At 37.0% G+C, this 22,217-nt stretch overlaps 1 protein-coding gene across 1 annotated transcript in view; it reads left to right on the top strand.

Annotated features, from left to right (window-relative positions):
* Nucleotides 1–22,217, top strand: part of LOC137291809 (multiple PDZ domain protein-like) — a 256,863-nt gene that overhangs the window by 161,997 nt on the left and 72,649 nt on the right. Inside the window, exons 13-18 of the mRNA XM_067823344.1 lie at nt 1,682–1,761; nt 4,878–5,051; nt 5,302–5,682; nt 6,650–6,889; nt 8,480–9,139; nt 15,212–15,358. Of these exons, the coding sequence (XP_067679445.1) occupies nt 1,682–1,761; nt 4,878–5,051; nt 5,302–5,682; nt 6,650–6,889; nt 8,480–9,139; nt 15,212–15,358 (1,682 nt within the window). The remainder of the gene's footprint in view (nt 1–1,681; nt 1,762–4,877; nt 5,052–5,301; nt 5,683–6,649; nt 6,890–8,479; nt 9,140–15,211; nt 15,359–22,217) is intronic.

Raw genomic sequence — 22,217 nt, 5'->3', positions numbered from 1 at the left:
ATATCACAGATATGGACATACTTGATAAATAATTGCTGCATAGTGGAGCGGTATTAAACTGAATCGGTGGAGTATGACAGAAAATGTTTTGTTGTCACAGCAATTAGTAATATTTCCTTTCATTGAGTGGTCAGTGGCATGGGGTGTAATTTATATAGAACAATTGTTACTAATTTCACCCAGTTTGGAAGAATTGTAGATTTAATTGACAATCAGAAATGAAATACAATGTCAGATTAAACAGATTTCAGGTTGTAGTAAAATGATTTATTATACACCATAGCCCACTGAAACATGATTAAAACAATGGAATATGATCTGTTTGTAGTAAAAATAATGAAAAATATTTCCATAGAGTATTACTGCAGATGCTTGAAGGAATATATGAAATGCAAAAAGCAGAGAATGATGAACTCTCATGGTATTGATCTGTTGGCCATTGTTGATTTATTTTGTCAATAATCTGGAGGCATGGGTAGTCAAGTTGTCCAAGGTGATCTGGTTTGCAGTGTAATGTTGTTTCCCTTCAACAATCATATATGGAAATCATGCTAGCAGACAAGTTGAGGTAACTGATGATTCTTACTGGAGGTATTTGCTGGGTTTAGATGGGTTGTAAATGTTACATAGGTGTGACCATACACTAAGTTAGGCCTTTCATGTAGAATAGGAAGCCATGCACTAAGTGAGGCCTTACATGGAGAATAGAGGACCATGCACTAAGTGAGGCCTTACATGGAGAATAGGAAGCCATGTACTAAGTGAGGCCTTACATGGTGAATAGGAAGCCATGTACTAAATGAGGCCTTACATGGTGAATAGGAAGCCATGTACTAAATGAGGCCATACATGGTGAATAGGAGGCCATGCACTAAGTGAGGCCATACATGGTGAATAGGAGGCCATGCACTAAGTGAGGCCATACATGGTGAATAGGAAGCCATGTACTAAATGAGGCCATACATGGTGAATAGGAAGTCATGCACATGGAGCTGTTTATGGCTGCAATGATTCCATCAGACCTTGATTGGATTCAATTTTTGTACCATCAATTCAGTATTTTTTCAGTTTGACTTTTCAAACATGTAAAAACACAAGATTTCATTTAACTTGGCTTTCTTAGCATGAAATCCATTGTCAACTTGGCAATCAGATTTCACCTTGGAGTCAGTATTACAGTCTGGCTGTGTAGACAAATTTTTACATCGGTATGCAAATATCAATTTGAAATATAGGTAATGGTTATCAAAAATCGAAACTAAGGTGTCAGATTCAAATTTCAATAAATCAACCCAAGTTTTTGCAGCCCTAGAGCTTTCATGGTCACAATGACTAATGTGGAAATATTTCAGACACATAATACGAAGACTGAATTATATGTGACATGTTAGAGCAATGTCTTCAGGAGGTGTTAACTGAGATACTGTTAAGGCAGTGTTTATTCCAACTAATTCACTCATTATCTGACGTTTCACTGCTTTTGGGGTTTTGTTTTTCATTTTATCCATGGTGTGCAACAGTGGTAAAGGTGGAATACTCTACATAAACACTCACTCTTCTCTATCACAGGCACACAAATAATAAATCTCTGGATGGAGTCTGTTAGATGATATTGCCATGAAGTAAGAAGCACAAACAACCACACTGATGACAATGACAGGTGTACTGTTCTTTCCTCCAGGTGGAGAGCTCCTGCCTGACGTGGAGGCCGCTATCAAAGCATGCTGGGAACCGCTCATTGGCAGCGACTTCGAAGTGGTTGTAAGTGCACACATTTTGAGTCTTTCCCATCTAATAAGGTGTTCCTTCTTATTTGTTTATCCTGCTCTGGAGTTCACTTACCTATGACATAAGTTTCTGGCACATTTTATGAACGGTCTTGTTTCTAAAAAGATATTCATGCTTTAACGATTCAGCCCCTTTCTTTTTAACCTGAATATGTTACGGTTATTGAGATAGATTACTTTGAGAAATGAGCCCCTGCAGCTAAAATTAAGGTTAATTACACAATTTTCCAGTTTACAAGATTCATACATATCGTATTTAACAGTCTAGTATGGTTCATGAATTTACACTCATGATCCAGATATACTTTCTAGTAACTGAAACATGGAACTCCCCAATCTCAGGACGACTGGGTGGTCAGTGAGGTAACATACTGGGGTAGGATTTATCTGGTCACTTGGAAGACCAACTGAACTGATTAATGTACACTCTGCTGTGATATGGCAGAAATATACATTAATGTGTTGTAAAACCAAACCTTCACTATCCACTGAGATGGATGAAATGTGACCGTGACTGCCAGCTGATGACCTTTGAGGAATAGATGGTTCTGTTTTGGATACACCTCCAACTGGAATTGGAAATGTGTGAAAAAGCTGAATTATCTTCTCAATGATTCCATACAGACAAGTAGTTTTCGTTTCATTTATCTCTTACTTAGACTGGCCCTGGAAATAGGTCCCTGTTGCCAGACCCTTTCATGGAAATATCTGTAGATCTTTAATCAAGACAATACTATCGTGCCATTGGCGTTTTCATTTCTTTTTCCAATGATGAAAAGGTTTGATCAGTATAAAAGCCAAACGGCCGACAAAGTTACAAATAGATTGCTACCAGTACCCAAAGAGAAACAGCATTCTTTCAGAATGCATCATGGATTTTCCGTTCATTTGGAATTTTGCATTTAACAGAGTCTCAGCTGAATTGCTTTTCCAAGCTGATCTGATGTACTTATCAATACTGCATGATTGAAACGTGTATATTTCAAGATGCTAGCTGATTGCATCATTTAACCAAACTCAAACACACCAGCGGCCATGTTTTCAACACATTCTTTTACATGTTTACTAAGGACACTTATTCACTATGACCAAGACCGAATCTGAGAGGGTTCATTCATCTCCAACAAAGACTCACCCTTTCATTACGCTGAACTGTTTGCATAACACATATTGTCCTCACCCTGAGGATTACAGTTAAGGATACCCAAGTCCTGCTCAGTTTGTTACACACAGAGTTATTGCTTGCTGAGAGATCAATTTCTGCAAATGATTTGATAAGCAGATCAATATCTTTCCTTCATAAAAGTTCCATGTTCATTGATGGAAAAGAATTCTAAAGCCATCTTTGCACTCTCCAGAAGGCGATGACATTACGATGGGGGTAATTTAATGACGATGTACCGCTTGTATCATCGTGGTCCCATGTTCCCTTGTAATGTCTTCTTCCTGTGGTGATTATATACATTACGTCTTTTAAAAGGTGCAGTCCATCATGTCATTCCTGATTCACAGCTAATCGATATGTTAAAAAATGGGAAGATGGTGTAAATTGCTGTCATTATTGGACAGTGAGACCTCCATCACTTGACAGATGGGTACCTACACAGTTGTGATCAATATCTCCCTTATTATGTACAGACACAGTTTGATCATCTTCAGGATCAGTGGCTTTGAAGAACATTGATTCCAATGTTTCAAACATTTGGTATTTAGAAGTAGGAAAAGCTGCTTGGCTGTGTGATATATCTATGACACAAGATGCTCTTTATTGATTCCAATCTAGGAAATATGGTTTCATGTCTAGCAGTAGGTCTAGTTTCTTATGAAATAGGTCGGTTTAGGTAGTCTTGAGTTCTTATTGTGAGCTTACTTGATTCTGTAATGTAATTCTAAAATTCTTGCGAATAATAAGCATTTGGCATTATGTTTTTCTCAAATATATGATGAAAGATTATTGATGAAATGTCAGGGTTTTTCTGTCAAGATATGTGTTTAGATGTGTTCATGAATGACTTATTACATTGAAAGATGTTTGTATTCAAATTACTGAATGAAAAATACCAAATACTTTTGTTCCAGGTCATTAATTAAGATTAGCAGTAGTATTGATTTTATTGTGATTTTGTCAAAAACTAGACTCTAAAAGAGGCTAGGAACTAAACATAAGAATTCATTAACTAAGGGGCCACAATTTCGCATGCATAGTTTATGATCATAGACTTTTCCCAATCAACTATAACATGTTTGAATTTTTTATGTGCCATGTTTGTCAGATCTTTGGTTTGACTAAAATGCATTCTCATTGAATTCTGTTTCTTTTCCAAACAGGATATCTCAAAAAAAAAAGATGCAGAGTTGGTCTTACCAGGCTAATTTTCTAATCAGCATTGAAGCTTTGAAATTTTCAGGATGACTGAGCTAACTAACCATTCATACAAACATATCTGAATTGTGTCTCTTGAAAATTTCTTTAATCAAGGAGTCCGGAATCAGGTTATCATGCTGTTTGATGCATCCTGTAGTTAAGAAATGATATGTTGTATCCAAACAAAAGAATGGATTAGCAGTGTTGAACAAATGAAGCAGAATGATTTTGGGATCTCAGACCGGTTCCTTCACACATATTATTCTGATGGTTTGCCTTTCTTTACTTTCCATGGAGGTAAGGTAACCTTGCAGTTAAGTTGTTCACTAGTTAAGCTGAAGATCTGGGTTCGATCCCCACATGTGTACAATGTGTAAAGCTCATTTCTGGAGTCCATCACTGTGATGTTGCTGGAATATTGCTGATCTCACTTTAGGGATAAGTTTCTTGTACTGGCATGTATCATATCGGAGTGAAACTTCCTATTTTGACAAGATTGGACTATAAGTGGAATACTGTTAAAATGAGGACATTTGTGCTAAGACTGCTTGTGACTCAACAGGTTACCCAGTCGCAGGTTTCCCATGCAGGGTTGTCTCCATTAGATAGCCCAGACATTTGTGTTATGATTGTTTGTAACTTCAGATTGCCCCACAACAGCTTTGGCAAACAGTGTACTCTCCCCTGCATGAGGTTGAAATGTAAACTGCTTTATAAATGTGCAGGTCGCCCAGCTGTCCAAGTTCAAGGAAGGCGGGGGACTTGGTATCAGTTTGGAGGGGACTGTTGATGTAGAAAATGGAGTGGAGGTTCGACCACATCACTACATACGCTCAATTTTGCCGGATGGTCCTGTTGGCCTCAATGGTCACCTCATCAGTGCAGATGAGCTACTGGAGGTAAGCACCACCCAGAGTCAGTCAGACAGTTTTGATATTACATGCACAAACAAAAAATCACATTTGATATTGGTGTAGTTACTTTGCATTAGTACAACTTGCCCTTTATCCCAAAAAATGTGAAAGACTCCTGGATGCTCAGAACCAAGATGACAGAATGGTTGGTTAAATGCCAAATAATTTCTATGTTTATTTCATAATTCCTTAGTGCCATAAAGATTCAAGTGACAAATTTATTTCATTGTTACAGGTGAATGGTAAACGGCTGCTTGGTTTGAATCATGTGGAGGTGGTCAACATTCTTAAGGATTTGCCACAACATGTCCGTCTGGTGTGTGCCAGACGTAAGTCACAAACCACTGAAACCTATGCACATAAGGACGCCCAATTTCTCAGCAGTGTGTTCAACACAGGGGTCCATACAAACTTTCCAGCTAGTGAACGATTGGTCAAAGCCAAATCGGAAATGGCACTGTCATCGACGGATACTGCTGTTTTAAATTCGCTCAACAAAAGCAAGTCACGTTCACTGGAGCCACTGACAAATCTGGCAATGTGGAGTAGTGAGCCAGTTGTCATTGAACTCCTTAAGGAAGATAAGGGACTGGGATTCAGTATTTTAGACTACCAGGTAGGTCTGCGTATTATACAGTGTGATGCTATTTCCCAAACAACTGATGTTGTTATGTTATACATTGTGGTGCTATTACCTATACAGCTGATGTTATTTTGTAGGACAGTATTTTAGACTACCAGGTGGGCCTGCATGTTATACATAGTGATGTTTGTTCCTAGAGCTGTATTGATGCATCAAACTAACATTGGATTGCAATAGTTCAGTCTCTGTTAGTAATAAATCAATGGTAGAAATGAAAAACTACATATGCATTAATAGTATGTTTTGCTATTGATAGTTTGGTAATTGACTTACGTTGATAAATGTGCAGCGCAAAACACAGGAAGTACCAGATAGCTTACCTTTTAGGCTTACAGGTTCATTGAGTTATTTTTGACTGTTTACTTAATCTGAGGTTTAAGAGTCTTGTCAATTTGCAAAAGAGACTGAAACTACTTCAGCTTGTTCCAATTTCATTAGACTGTACTTTCATTTTGGATATGGCTTCATGTGAGATACTTCAAGGAGCAAAGACCATTGTAGTAGTATTGCAAAGTTTATCACAATATTGCAATAAACTATTACTATCACAATTGTTGCTTCCCTATCAATAGTCACTCCTACTAGTTCCCATCCAACTGATGTTATTGTGTAAGACAGTGGTATGCAAGTTTCCATACAGCTCATGTTATTGTGTAAGACAGTGGTATGCAAGTTTCCATACATCTGATGTCAGGCTGTTAGACGGTAATATGTTAGTTCCCATGCAATCGATGTCAGTGTGTTAGAGAGTGTTATGCTTCTTTCCATACAACAGATGCCACAGTGTTAGACAATGGTTTGCATTTCCCATACACACATTATGTCAGACTTTGACATTAAACTACATATGTACATACACATGAATTACTCTTAAAACCAAACTCTTGGCATCAGCTGTTTTAATATGTGTGTGACAATAAGCTCATGTTTCTCTCATCAGGACCCTGTGAATCCTAACGAGACTGTCATAGTGATACGAAGCTTGGTGCCAAAAGGTGTTGCTCAACTAGATGGACGACTGGTGCCAGGTGACCGTCTCATCTTTGTCAATGACATCAACGTGGAGCACGCCTCATTGGATGAGGCAGTGCAAGCTCTGAAAGGTGCAGGAAAAGGCGTGGTTCGAATTGGGGTAGCGAAACCACTGCCCCTGGCGGATAACTTCAGAGGAGAGAATCAGGTAACGTGGGCATCACTGATTTGTCATGTGACCATTAATCCAGTCATGTAACTGTTAATCCTGTCACGTGATAAAGACGTAACATTTAAATGATACTGCTTGGAGAATGAGCATGTGTTTATTCCCTTCTAATCAATCCCTTGTTTTATAAAAGAAAACATTCAGGTATGTCTCAACGTTTGTCATTTGCAGTCTGAATCAATCAGTACCTGTCTGTATTCAGAGGCTGTGTTAAGTCAAGGATTCTGTTTCTTGAAACTGTCTTTCAAATATACTATCCAGAAAATATGTCCCATAAAAATACATGCATTACAAATACATGCAAACAATACAATGAAACATCCATTCTTAAATCATTTCAAGAAAATGACTTCAGCTACTCCTTCATTGAAAGCTCAACAATAAGGGCAAGACTTGCAGAGTTACCTCCCATATCCCTCTTGCCCATTTCATATTTCAAGCAACCAAGAGGATCCAGAATTAACATGTTCTCCAAGGATATGTGTCCAGTGAATGGTGTGGAGGATAACATGACACCTGCATCACCTCAAAATCTTTCTTTATCACAAATCATTCTTCATCACATTGAAGTGCATCCTCACAAATCCACAATTCTTCATTCTCATTGTCATCATCACATGCAACGATACTACTCGCAACAAGTTAAAGAACACCTGATTCCTTCATAGTTCATGTTTGACTTTCGTAACTTGAAATATTGTCTGTTCTTTAACTTATTTGGCATAGTATATATCTTTACCTCTTTCATAAGAAGTTTACCGAATCGCCAATACACACATCATGCAGTACCTGGTAGTCTCTTCGCCTTTCGTATCCGTCTGCTCTCAATGGTATCTTCATCTTTGTTATGTCAGTGGTTTCTTGTGCATTTAGTGGAAAATGTTTATAATAACCAGTTTGTAAACTTGCTTAAATGAATGGTGTTCCAGAATTTGCTCTTTACATATGTCTCATGAAGTAATCTTGAACTATCTTTTCTTTGGTAATCATTGTCAGAAACCAAAATGCGTAAGTTTGATTATGTCAATTTAAATGATTTACTGTTTATTTTAGCATCTTTATTTCTGCAAGTTTACAAATCTCTATGCATTGTTTGGGCATTATTGCAAGGTGTGACTGATGATCTCAGAGCATGAACTTCTGAGAATTGCTTTATTTTATTTCTGCAATTTCTATCTTTTTTATGTTTGGTTTGGTGCAGAAAACTGACAGAAAGACAAACATGAATTTGGAGATCCAAGTTGTGTCTTTGTGTCAGTTTCTATTAGCCATCCAGAATCTTGTGTGTACAGACCTGTACACTGTACTCACAACAGAGTTCATATGAACTTTTCAGCTATAAAGTGTATCTACAAGTCAGTTGTAGATTATGGTAGCCCTACTATGAATATCATTATCATTGTTTTAGAAATAACTGTGGAAGCAAATTTCAGCTGATTCAGCAATTATTCCAACATGTTGTATAACCCGATGGTGACTATGGCTCTTATACTCTGTTGTGAGACCAAGCTTCTGTAGGCTAAGTGTATGGTTATTATCTGGTCACAATGTTATTTTCCGACTCTGCAGCCTCCATTGCTAACTGCACCCGCCCTTTCTGATCTGCCACAATCTGCCCGGGGGACAAATTTCACCGACCAGCTGGCTGATTCCACAACAATCACAATGCTTCCCCAGGAAACAACAGTAAACAGATCCGTTTCCTCTTCCCCTGGAGAAATAGGGACAAAAATCGGGACGCAACGAAAAGACAGTTTTTACGAAAGTGATGATGAATTGAAAATATTTCGAAAAACCTCTCCCAAAAAAGCCTCCCCGATTAAGTCACCTCCCAAAGAGGACTCCCCACCTTGCTATGACCAAGCCTTAGGTAGTGTTGACACTCGCGTAAGTTATGAGCGTACAGACTCTCATGTGAAGAGACTTCAGTATGAAAGCGTAGAACCGGTTTCCAGTGATATCACGCAAGAACATTTCAAGGCTGTGCAATCGGTAAAATCTCATGAAGTTATGGCGCCATTGTCCCGGGAGGTCATGGCACCGTTGCCCTCATATGAAGAAGCTACACTTGGTGTTGATATGGGCATGGCCAATGCCGAACTGTTCCAGTTTAAAGATGAGGACGCTCCTCCTGTTCCGCCAAGGACAGAATCACATGGTGCTATGGATATCGCTGTTGATATCATACCGGAGAGCCCAGACAAGCAGTTTGAATTGGATTCAGATCAGGTACATGTATTGTCAGAATCGTTTGATAAAGGCTTACGAACTTATTTTTTCATAATTGTCTACTGTTCACTGATAAATGGGACACAGTTTTTATCTGTTCATGGGTTGTGGATCATATGCTTAATATGCATATAGTGGTTGACTAACTGTGGTGGCTTAAACACTCATCAAATATGCTCAGTTGTATAATGGGAACCTGGCAAGTAAGTTGATGATGAGTGTTGACGGGATATGGTTAAACAGCTTTTGTGAGCTTTCAACAATGCTGTCATATTTGATGAGTGGGTCAGCCGGTATATTTCTCTGATCTGCTGCATGTTTGTCTACAGCACCTGTCTAACGCTGCCATGCTATTCACTGACATCATTAATATAGTTTGTAGTGATTGACTCCAATACTAAATTATTGACCCATTTGAAATTAAACATAGCTTCGTGAAGTAAAACAAATCAACTTAGCTGACCATGCAATACCAAGTAAATCATAGTTCTGAAACATGAAGTGACCAGTTGTCTTCACCACTGTAGTTATGATCAGAGTTGTGTCCCCTTCTCAACAAAAATACTGAAGAATCGATTACCGATATAATATATGCCACAGATTGTAGCTGTTACGGAAGAGGTACAAGCCAGCCATGCATAACTTCTGGCTTGTCTCCCACAGAAAGAAATACAGCTGAATTACTGTTCCAAGTAGTGTCAAACCACAGAAATACAGCTGAATTACTGTTCCAAGTAGTGTCAAACCACAGAAATACAGCTGAATTACTGTTCCAAGTAGTGTCAAACCACGTATTTATCTACTAAGAAATGAATCCTGATTATGAACTTAAATTACGCCATCAACTCACGTTGTTGTTTTCATACCAGTGAACCTGAGAGTACATTCACTTTCCACACACGCATGTGATCGATTATTTGCAGTGTTGAACTCTTACTGAGAAAGTTGACTCTGCCTTTTCTTCACAGAATTGAAATAGTGTTTTGTCAGAATCTGAAACTGTTGACATTTTTCAGTGTAAAGTGTTACAGGGTTTTTACTGCTTGACATCTTTGTTGCATTTGACACAGAAAAAGTTTGCTTCCAAATATTGATGCAAGTGGCACCCATTGTCATGTGGACGTATTTCATGTGATCCTGTGAACATGTGCGTTGAAATGGGGCACGTAAAGGGACTTGTTTATAATCAGCATGTGGATGGTTGTCATAATATTCCCAGTCAATGGATTGTCTGATCCAGAATTATTTACGTAGCGAGGTTGTCATGTTGATGAATGCATTGTCCAGCAAGAAGCAAGCTAACACTTTCATAAGATACAGAGATTTTACTGCTGCACTTTTTACAGAGTTCATGCACAGTTGTCTCCCTTCAGTGGCTAATGACCATTGGGTCACACAGACAAAAATAACAACAGCTGGACATTTGGTACAGACTTTGTTTGGCATGATTTCCCTGAATTTTGTATGATTGGCTTGGTACTCTTTGAAAATATAAGGGGATGGATTGATTGGTGCTCGTTCGGAATTTATCTGCTTCACGGCACACAATGATGACCATGATAATAGTGTATTTGGCTCCAGGTTGATTATGGTACTGCCACTATGTTTTTCTGATCACACAGTTTAATCACACTTTTGCATCACCAGGATATTACTGTGAATCTCTACAGAAGAAAATTACTGTTTTGTCAACCCAGCCCACCAGTTGTAGATGGGGTTCAGTAAAATGGAGAGTCTTTGAGTAGTTAATTATTAGGAAACAAGCACCAGGATCCAAATGAAGGGGCAGTATGTTTATTAATGTTCTACTGTTAAGATTTATCTCACTGAGTACAAAAGTGTCAGATCTGGTCCTGATGAAAGGGTGCGAAGATTCCACAATATATTTATCTATGGCCATCACTGGATTGTCTGGTTCTTACTTTCATTTACGGGTCACTGTTTAGTAGCTAGAATGTAAGAGCAATAGAATACAAACAACATGAACAACAACAAAATAGATTTAGCTTGCTGATATATCATCCCATTGCTTTTTGTCTCTGTTTGTCACATAACTCTCGGCTGAACTGTCAACATGAATGATTTTGATAGAGTTTGAATGTAATGTATCTGTATAGAGAAATCCAGTTTGTGTGTGTGGCAACACGAGGCTGAAAGCGTAGGGATTTTCTTACTTATGATGATGTTAAGTAGATTTGTGGACACACACATTCCATTCCATGCTGACACGCAACTCAAGCTTGCAGTTCACAAGGCTCTGGAGGGTGATTTCTAAATCAGGAATACTGACTAGGAAAAGTTGTTAAATTACATGTGCAGATGAAAAAAATGATCTCACATTCAGATTGATGGTACCTTGTCTGACTGTTTTATGTTTGTATGCGCCTGTCTATGAAGCAGTGACATTTTCCAAAGGCTGTTTAGCCCAGGCATTGTCATTCCTTACTATCTTAAAATTATATGCTTCTTGTTGCCTTTTCTCAAGGTTTTGTAGCCGTTAATGATGCTAAATCCATTCTTCTGTCCGGATTACAAGGAAGTCAATCACGTATGTGTTGTTAAGAAGATGGAACAATTTCTAAGATATAAGCTGATTAGGTGGGTGATTGCTGGGTGTGGTCCTAATTGGATGGATTTCTATTTTGTGCCCAGCATTGAGTAGATTAACAGAACCATTTTCTGTCATCACAGACACAGTACATGTGTATATTAACTTAAAAACGGACTAGAAATCTATATGTCTTATAGACAATTGATCGGTATTGCTTTGGGGAATGATGATTTTGAAGACATTATGGCTATCCATCACAGTCTGGAGCATAACATACAGGATAATAATGATAGTGATATTGCATTTGTATGGTGCTATTTCCAAACATTATGTGATTGTCATTGCCCCACATGACCAGATACACAATGATAGTGGTGAATTTCAATCAAAAACAAATTCCAGGAAAAACGGAAAATGGTTAGTACGGCCTTCTGTAGTTTACATACCACTGTGTAGTCACAAAGTTCAGATTGTAAATGTAAGACTTGGTGCCTCTATTTAAGACTATTTAAACTAAAACCTAAACATCAACTCCTGCTTGTCAGTCCTGTGAATCAAAGCCATATTGTAATTTGTAGAAGATAGATTCCCTTATTTTCTAATTCCATTTCTGTCATATGCAGGAACTTGTAGGTTTTCATGTAATGTACCATGCTAACATCATGTTATCTGTTGGGTTGCACAACACTGTTGTACATGTTGCACGTCACATGCATGCACTGATGGTGTTTATCCAGGCAGCAGCCATTCAGAGATACAGTGTTGCCTTCATTTCCTCAGTGGAATATTCTGCTAGCTCGTGAATTAAATCTATTTAGAAATTGCTGCTATCATGTTCAGTAAATGTTATGTTTAAGTCATAACATTTAAGACCAATGTGTGTTAACTGGTTGTCTGCCTGCCAGTCCAATCACTCCTATACATTTGTCTAATTTGAATTTACCTTCCTGACCATAGTATCAGAATAAATAAATGACACATTCTTTAAATAATTGAATCCCTTGACCATTATCACATGATCCTCATTCCTTAGGGCTTGAGGATAAACCAGGTCCCCAGCAATCTCTGCAGGCACTGCAGGTTCGAGACTGATCTCTGCAGGACAAAATCAGAAGTTTGAACTCTGAGATTCAAGATTAAAACAGGTCCATTGCAGTCTCTGCAGATCATTTAAGATTAACACATGTCCAAATCAATCTCTGCAGATCATACCATGAGGTTTGAGATTAAAACAAGTCCATTGCAATCTCTGCAGATCACACTGACTGGGACTGAAACATGTCCAAAACAACCTCTGTAAGTCATATCACAGGGCTTGCTAACTCATTAGACACAGCTTTATGAATCAGATGGTCAGGCTGTGTGACTTTGTTGATTATATGTCATCATTGCATAGTTGCCTAAAGTATAATCACTGGGTTTCTGCCCAGTGAAAATTAGTTTATTGGCTACCATCAAATAGCTGCAATACTGCGAAGTTCAGCATTAGACAACAAACAAGCATCTCATAAGCAAGTCAATTAAGATTTTGTTATTGTGATACTTTTTCACATATACAGTGTTCTGGACAACTTTCCTTCTTTGTCCCAGTGTACATGCTTCTTGTAGCAACTTAAATCAATATATAGTTCTTGCAGTCTGAGATTCACAGTAGCATGATTGACTTCAACATACTAGTTGTAGAAGGACTAGTTAATAGTTAATGTATATCTTTGCTGTAAATCACCAGGTAGCTTCAGCGTAGCTTCACCTTTAGTTAGTAGTTTATCATGTTGCAAAATTTGCATTGATTTGACCAAAGTTAGAGTACTCTCTGATCATAATCCATAATTTGGCTAAAAGATGCAGTTTGGGTTTCGTTTGGTTTTACACAACAATTGTAATTATTTGCAGTATTGGCATCTAAAAAAGGATGCACTTTATAGTCAAGTGCATATTGTAGTCAAGATAGTAGTGTATCTTACGTTTAGTCATCCTTTGATATTCAATACCTGCTTAACCCTAGAATGCACTTTGCTGTATATAGTTACTGTGGTGATTTTTTAGGGACCCTGTATATAGCAGTTTACTGCATATTTGTATGTTTCAACGTGTGATACTTAGATTCAGAAGAATGTTGTTGTTTGTTATCAACTTTGCACTTTAACCTACATTTGATCATGCTAGGTTTAAATACAAAGGAGGATTGGTCTGTTACCAGGACGGATTCAGCCAGTAACATGTCTGATCTCGGAATCTATACTATTAAATGTGGAATTATCACCTCTCAGTTTGTTTGCTTTCATGAAAAACTCTGATAAGAAGTGTTTGAGATACAAAGGTAACCTCAAGCCCTCTCCCAAACCATTAATGAAGTTTTTATGATAGTAGTATGAACATAATGTAGTATTTCCCTGTAACATGTTACATTAGTCTCCATAGTAACTGCATTGTTACCATCATCATCAGGTGTGGTATATGTGGTGTATATACTTGTATATAACCTCTGTAGTGTATGTTATCTTATCATATTAACCTGTCTCTGTGTTGCTGATTGATGTATATTTAACTCACATTGCATGCATTCAGTAAGTGCACACACACACAGCAACAGTCAGGACTCGCAATTGTCTACATCCATCACTGCAAATTTTCATATATAAGACCTAATTTATTCATTCTGATGTAGTGATCTTGTAATTTGACATGAAAATGAATGATTTGTAAAGGTATGTTATTGAAATCATTTTCAGTTATAATTTTATTTGACATACACCATGAGAGGCACTGTGGTGGATTTAACGCACACAGCATGAGTTGTCTTGCAAGCACAACCTCATAGTTACTTACTTAGTTGGTATGCATTGCATAAGAAGTTTAAATGCGTCTTTGATTATTTTTCTGTTTTCGTTTTGTTATGATTTTTCAGTTTATCTATTAAATGTCATATTTGTGTAATAGTAGAAGTTTCATTTTGCATATTAGCATTATAGTTTGTAAATGATCATTAGTTCTTAGCCTCATGGACTGATGTGATGGATCAGAAGTAATTATCTCAGTCAAATATGTTGACATGTTGCAGTCATTTTCATTTTATTTAATTTTGCTTGATAATAATGATTCCTGGACATGTAAATGAGTATGAGTAGAAGCAATAAATATAAGAATTGTTCAGTACTGAGGAAACTCAGGAAACTGTTCCTCAGTGCCTTTGTCTGTATGATTATTTTATATATGGTTTTACAAATCGCTTAAATTCTGAAGTCCTTTCAAAAATGTTAGTTTTCAAAAGGTAATATTTGTTTGGCATTTCTGTAAAATTACCGTTTCATTTCTAATGATGAACTATTGACTGAAAGGACATAAACATCTCATAATTTCAAAACCAAGGACATTTTGAAACAAAAAAATTTGATGTTTTATTATCGACAAAGAAATCATGTCCATCATCACTGTGTTTCTGATCCATCATCGTGTCTAGTTGCTCTAAGATTAATATCGATGTTGTTTATGTGGTGTTTTGTTTGCTGTATGTGAACTAGCCATCCCCTGAGAGCTCACCTCAAAATGTGTCGTTAAACGTGAGTGGAGAGGGCGACATTGAAGGCTCATCTCGCCGGGGCCCACCCCCGATCCCTCCTAAACCGCGGCTACAGCGCCCTAGTCCACGTCCACGGGCGACAAAGAAGGTAACAGCTTGGGAACAGTTGCCTACATGGGTCATATTCTGTCAGAGTCTGATAGTGTGTACATTACCACTTGTTAGTTGCATGCTAAAGTCAACTCTTTCTCTGTTGCATCTTCCAGAATTTTTGTAGGAATGCATCCACTGAAGCACTGTGAAAAAGTGGAATGTTCATGATTTTTCAAAGGCATTGTTCTGTTGTTACAGTTTGATACTGGTTATAGAAAGAGTGATATAACCTGCATATAATGTTTACATGACTGTCTTATAATCAATATCTTCATGCTTCAGAGTTTTGCTTGAAATCAGTTGCATCACTGTACATTTTTTGCATTGGAGATTTTAAGAGAATAAGAACATTGTTATTCTGATAAAATGTTTAATATCACAATATTTCCTGGAAGGAGAAGAACTTTGAATAGTCATCTACAAATTAATTAATTTATTTCAAAAAGTCATAATTTTGTTGCACTATTAATGATCTTATGTTCCTTTAATTTTGTACAGAAATCTTAAGTCCTGGTATCTATATTTAAACAAACCTACATATTTTGCTTACAACAGAAATTTCCACCTTTCTATCACTGACCTTCAGTCATAAAACTGGGTAGGCCAAATTGCTCCATGTTCAATCCAGGGTGATTATGAAGTAGAATTGAAAGTATCTTTAGTAGCATATCTGAAAGCTATCAGATTCTGGCAGGGTATTCTATTGAACAAATGTAGATGCATGCCTAATGTTGGAGCTAACCTGCTAACTTGTGGAGTAGTACAGGGATATGGTTTCTGTCCCATGTCTTTTTATGTCGCTCATTGACAACACTGACTGATGCAGTGATAAATTTTGTTCTGTTCATTTTCAGTTTGGCAATGGCATTTTCTTATTTTAAGAAGTTGTTGAGCTTTGGTGGTTTTCTTCCTGAACTGATGTCTGCAATAGTTTAATGCACTGACTTTTTCTGTTTTTCCATGGGAATATGTGCATTTCAATAGTTTGATTTTTTTTTATGTATAATTGTATTTGATTAATTATAAGTGTTGCAGTCCAAACATGATTGATCAGTTATATTAATTAATTGATTAGGGATTTCTCACATTTGTTCAGAGTCGTCATGAATACTGAAACCCAGTCATGTTTTCATAAACACCCAATGTTTTCATGCGTTCAACTGTTAGTTGAGAAGTATGCAAGGGAAAAACTAACATTTAGCTACAGGAGTTGAGCTATTGATCATATACATTTTGAAAGGTGCGTCAGTTTCTATAGCTGTCAAATATATGTATGGGAGACACAATATATGAGCAAGGTTTACATAGGTTTTTGTTTGTCGAACATATAGCTGTCATGTCATAATCACATATATATCCAGGTACTAACAATACATACCAATACCAATAGCAAGTCCATGCATGATAAATCATGTGCTATGTCCTATTCAAAGAGTGAAGCGCGTCGGACATAAGTAGGCCATAATACCCTACATTTGAAGTCCTCCGCCCATATGATACATGCAATGTTGGTACACCAGTAATTACTGACTGTACATTGGCTGTCCACTACAATATATTGATGAGTTCAACTGGTGACATAGTACTAAGCTGATTTTCAGAGGCTCACCTGTTCCAGGGAATGTGGGCATGATGTTGGGAGTCTGCGATAAAGTCTGTTGCTTCATGGAAGCCTGATAAAGGGTATCGAAGGCAAAAAGTGGTGATCTTCATCTGCTTTCAGTCCAGTGTCGGAGTAACAATGCATGCATTATGCTGTAGGAAGTCACGGTCATTGTCCCTGGGAAGACGTTCAACGTATGAGTCCAGTCATGGGTCATTGGTAAATTGGAGTGTAATGTTGAAATTTGCTGTGATACATGTACTCTGTGGGGAGAACCAGTCAGGCATGACTTTAGAAGTGTCACCTTCTGTTTTATGTGAGGGATGACACACATTTGAAGTTTGGGAGGTTGGAATTACCAAGTTTAAGTCAGGTTTACGGAGTGCCTAAACTCTTTTGTAGTTTGACATGATTGTTGTGAGTATGATCGGACATTACTGGTACAAATGGTATAAGGTAGGTACAGCTGTGAGCTGGTTAGCTTAAGGTGAAGGTCACAGCTGTTGGTTGAGGTATTGTACTGCTGCAAAACTGTGTATATGCATATGGTTGAACGGTCATTATAATAGATTGTACATGAAGCTCAGTTAATTGTTAATGTATATTACCTTTGACATAGACCTCCAGAATTTTTATTAGAAAGTGGATAACAATGATTTTATAGAATGTCAGTATTGAGTAAATATTGAAGACCAGTTGCAATACATATTCTATTATTAAAAAATAATCATAGTGTTTATATTATCATAATATTTAATGTTGTCATGTATTATTTTAGCTATTTGAAATAAACTTTGCAGTGAGTAAAAATGTACCTTCAAACATGTATTATATTTCATTATGCTCACTAAATAACTTTTTTTAGTAAATTGTGGCAGAATTTCAATGTTTAATGTATATGTATGAATATTCATGAATCATTATTGATTTCAGTACTGTTCACCCACACTGGTCAGATAACCAGCTGTTGTTTTGCTTGTGACACAGCAACGTAACCATTTGAAACATGTGATTTTCCTGATACAAAACATATTTTCACCAACCTATATAATGGCAGTAATTCCAAGTAGTTGTGCTTGTGTGACCTCACATAGATGCCCACAGGTGTCTACAATATCATGTGCCATCCATTTTTTAATTTGTTTGCAATACACCCAAATGAGAATATTAGTGAGATTGACTATTCTGCAAATCAGGTTCATGTTCTTAAGGCAAATGCTTTTGACCCTATGAATTTATCTTGTGTCTGTTTGAATAATAGGTCCGAAAACATTAAGAGCACAATGAAAATAGTATAAGGAATTGGAACATCTCAGTTTGAATTGACCTTCAGTTAGTTTTAATGGAAGTTTATGAGTTGTATTTCATTTTTGAGAAATTGAATATGTTCACAACTGTGTAAGGAGGCCAAAGTCATTGAAGCTATTCTGTTTTGAGTTAAGTCCCTTTGGTGCCAGGATCTGCTGTTTGTAGAGTTTAGATTTCTCTCACTTGTGTATCACTTGACATTCTTACCATGATAATGAGTTTTAATAAAGTACAGTATTCTACCATTTAATATTCTAGGTTGTCATGGTGGCCAGGAGTTGTGTCAGAGACTTTTTCAGTCTGTTTTAAAACATACAGTTTCATTTGTGTAAGGTCAAACAGTTTAATACAGTTACTCTCTTTTCCTCCTAACGAGCATGTCCAGTAGTCAAATGATGTTGTTTTTTTGGAAAACAAATATTACAAGATGAAATACCAGAAGGGTTCATATGCCATGTGTCATGGGGTTGTTATAAATTTGAGGCCTTTTCAGCTTTTCAGAATGCATACATGTACCAATTATAATTGTAAAACAAAATATGTAACAGGTTTCAAGTAAAAACACAACACATTTTACACACAACATTCTTGAAACATGACTGTTCCAAGTTATATTGCCTCAAGCAGTAACCTGTATGAGATTGTCATCTCAGTGAACATTTGAAAAGGTCATCTCAATCAGATATATTTACATTCCCACCTAAGTGACTTTTCTTGTTCAAGGTGGAGGCTTGAGTAGCCCAGTTGTCTAAAAAGGGGCAGTTCTTTGTGCAGAGTTGTGTCCTTTGTGGATGCTAGGAACCAAGTTTGAATCCCAATTTACCCTAATTATATTCCTATTTTTGTCTGCACCATATCCATGTCAGTTGTTTTTTAACCAGTTTGGCTTAACTGAGAAATGTACCTTTCTGTGATTTTACTGGAACACTGTTAAAGTTTACTTTGAAACCAAACTCAGTCATTCACTTTTGTTCAGGAACATGTTTTCAAAAAAAGTTTGTCTCCATTTTGATCCAAAAAAAGAATTAACATTGCGTAATTGCGTAAGTGATGTGTAACTTCATTCAGAAGCAGTCTCTTAACAATTCTGTCAGGAAACTGTGATTGATTGCTTTGGTTCGTGCATTGTCTTGCTGAATTACTGTGCATTAGAAGAGCTTTACTGGTCAGTTTTAATTATAGCCTGCTGGTGGTGTATCAGGAACATGCTTGTGTAGGATAATATCATTTATCTTCACCTGCTCAGAGGCAGGTATTCAGCTCCATTTCTGTAGCAGATGTCACTAAAAATTCACAAATGAAGAGTGAGGATGTGTGAGTGAGTGAGTGAGTATGGTTTTATGCCACTTCTATCAATATTCCAGCAATCTCATGGTGGGAGACGCCAGTAGTGGGCTTCACACATTGTACCCATGTGGAGAATCAATGCCATGTCTTCAGTGTGACAAGTGGTTGCTTTATCCCCAACACCCCTCAAATGAAGAAGTTTACCTTTGTTTATCATATGGCATATAGTTATAACTGACTTCCTTTGTATTTTTTTTAATGCTGCACTCAACATTATCGCAGCTATATGGCGACGGTCTGTAACTAACAGAGTCTAGACTGGACAATCCAATGATCAACAACGGGAGTCTAGATCTAATATTGCAGTTAGGTAATACCAGGACCAACAGGAACAAGAAGTTTAATGTTTAGTTTCACATTATTGGGTCAGATCAAATGGCCTGAATATTTAGTTTTACATTGTTGTGACAGATCAAATGGCTTAACCACTAGTTTTGACACAAGTTTTGGTCCATGGACCATGTCAACCAAGATAAGAACATAGCTGCACCTGCCAAATGCAGTTGCACTCCTTTCATTGCAATATGTAATGAAAGAAATATGCTATTTAAGATATTTGGATTTTTATTGAGAAATTTACCCACTTTGAAATTGACTTGCACCTGGTGCATTGAAGTTATACTAATAACTTCGCTGTACTTTGTAATATTGGGTTAGACCTGTTTAAGTAACAAAGCACTAAATCGAGCCCTGTAATACTGAGTAGCATTTACAAATAAAGTAACTGAGAACATGTTAGCATCCCAAGTTTGCACAAAATCTGTTATATACTTTGCCTCTCAAGGACCCCCAGACACGTCCTTGTGTCCTGTGGTATCATCACCACTGTTTATTGTCAATTCAGGGAAACCTGGCCATGATATTGTCACAAGCATTCAATGCACCCTGTGTTAACATTCATCTCTTAACATCTAATAGGTTTTATCCCTTGTTTGTATGTTCAAATGAGTTAACTGATACTATTCAATGTATGACAACTAGATAGATTGAATGGCATAACAAATATTTATTATATTTTGGAAAATATCTTGATAATGCTGGCAAGATTATAACAGTGTCTATCAATATCTGGTAATACTGTAAGCATCAAAATGTAATGTCTTGAAATTAGGATAAAATGATATATATTGTTGATTATTTAATGAAATGTGATGATGATGGTAGGATAAAAATTGGTACCATCTAGTAACAGCACAACATGACTGGAAAGAATATGGTTAAGGTGCACTGATGGGTTACCATGAACTTCAAATGACCCAGGTTCCTTGCTGTAGTGGATCATATGATCACATGTAATCAAATACAAGATAAAGCACACTGAATTTTCTAACAAATGTTCTAACAAATCCATATTTTGTAGCATGTAATTTTTTAAGGAATTTTACAGTTTAACACTACATAAAATTTACATGTTCTCTATAACACTATAATTGATAAAAAAAAACCCTGATGTTTTACATGAAGTGGATTTAAAATCAATATTGCCCTTGTATTGTCTTGCATGAGTTGAAGAGATATGAATCTTAGCGCAAAGTTTATGTTTATGAGCCCTGTGATGTGTAAATTATGGATAGTAGAGGAGAATAATATGGCTGAGAAATTGGTGGTTTTTTGGTGTTTTTTGTAACAAACAGGTTTTACGGTTCCATACAAAAGTTCATTTTAAACATGTTTACTGTACACCAAAAACTGATTTCCTTGCTTGATGTATGTGCTGGAGAGTTGCTGTTGTGGTCTCATCAGATTAGGGCAGCCGTCTGGCAACAAACAGGATGTAATTTGCACAGATGTATTATTTGGATTTCACAGTAGACTCTGTGTTTTGTGTGGAGATTACGATAAGTTGTGGCTTCAAGAATTCTGACTGTCTCAATACTTTTCTGCAAACCTTTAACAGCACTCTTTTAGATAACAATGGACATCTATATTATGGAAGTCAGCAACCTTTTCTGTGTCGCTGTTGTGTAAGCACTACTGTATCGTTACTGTCAGGTACTTACAGTGTTAAAGCTGGGTTGATAAGTGTATGGAGAAATACAGTCTAGGTTCCAGCTACCTGTACCAGTACTGGAATCAAAATATATCCCCTAATTTGTTCATAATTTGGGTCTTGCAAGTTATATTTCTTTCATTCAAAAGTATTTTTTAACATTTGCAAATTAATCATTTTTTGTATTCTTCCTGCATGGCATCTGTCTTAGAAAGACACTAAAACATATCAGTAAATGTGATAATGTAAATTGGCCATTGTGTAATTATTCAGAGAATAGAGTGTTGTCTGAGTATCTGCTCCTGAGCAAGCCTAGATAAATTTAGGGCGATGGGGTAGCCTAGTGGTTAAAGCATTCTCTTGTCTCCACGTAGGTACACTGTGTGAAGCCCATTCCGGTGTCCCTGGCATGGACATTGCTGGAATATTGCTGAAAGTGATGTAAAACCATACTCGCTCACTCACTCACAAAATGCTGAAAGACCTTCATCACTGCTCTGACAATTATTGAGTATACCAATGGCGGGACACACAGGACTTAAGTAAATCAATTCTCAGAGATATCACATCACATTGGTTTGTCTGTTTTTGAGGCGAAAGGTCTCA

Source organism: Haliotis asinina, chromosome 7, assembly GCF_037392515.1.
Source record: "Haliotis asinina isolate JCU_RB_2024 chromosome 7, JCU_Hal_asi_v2, whole genome shotgun sequence".
In the NCBI taxonomy this organism is placed as follows: Eukaryota; Metazoa; Mollusca; class Gastropoda; order Lepetellida; family Haliotidae; genus Haliotis; species Haliotis asinina.
The sequence above is the reverse complement of the archived record's forward strand: the minus strand, read 5'-3'. Positions and strand labels throughout refer to the sequence as shown.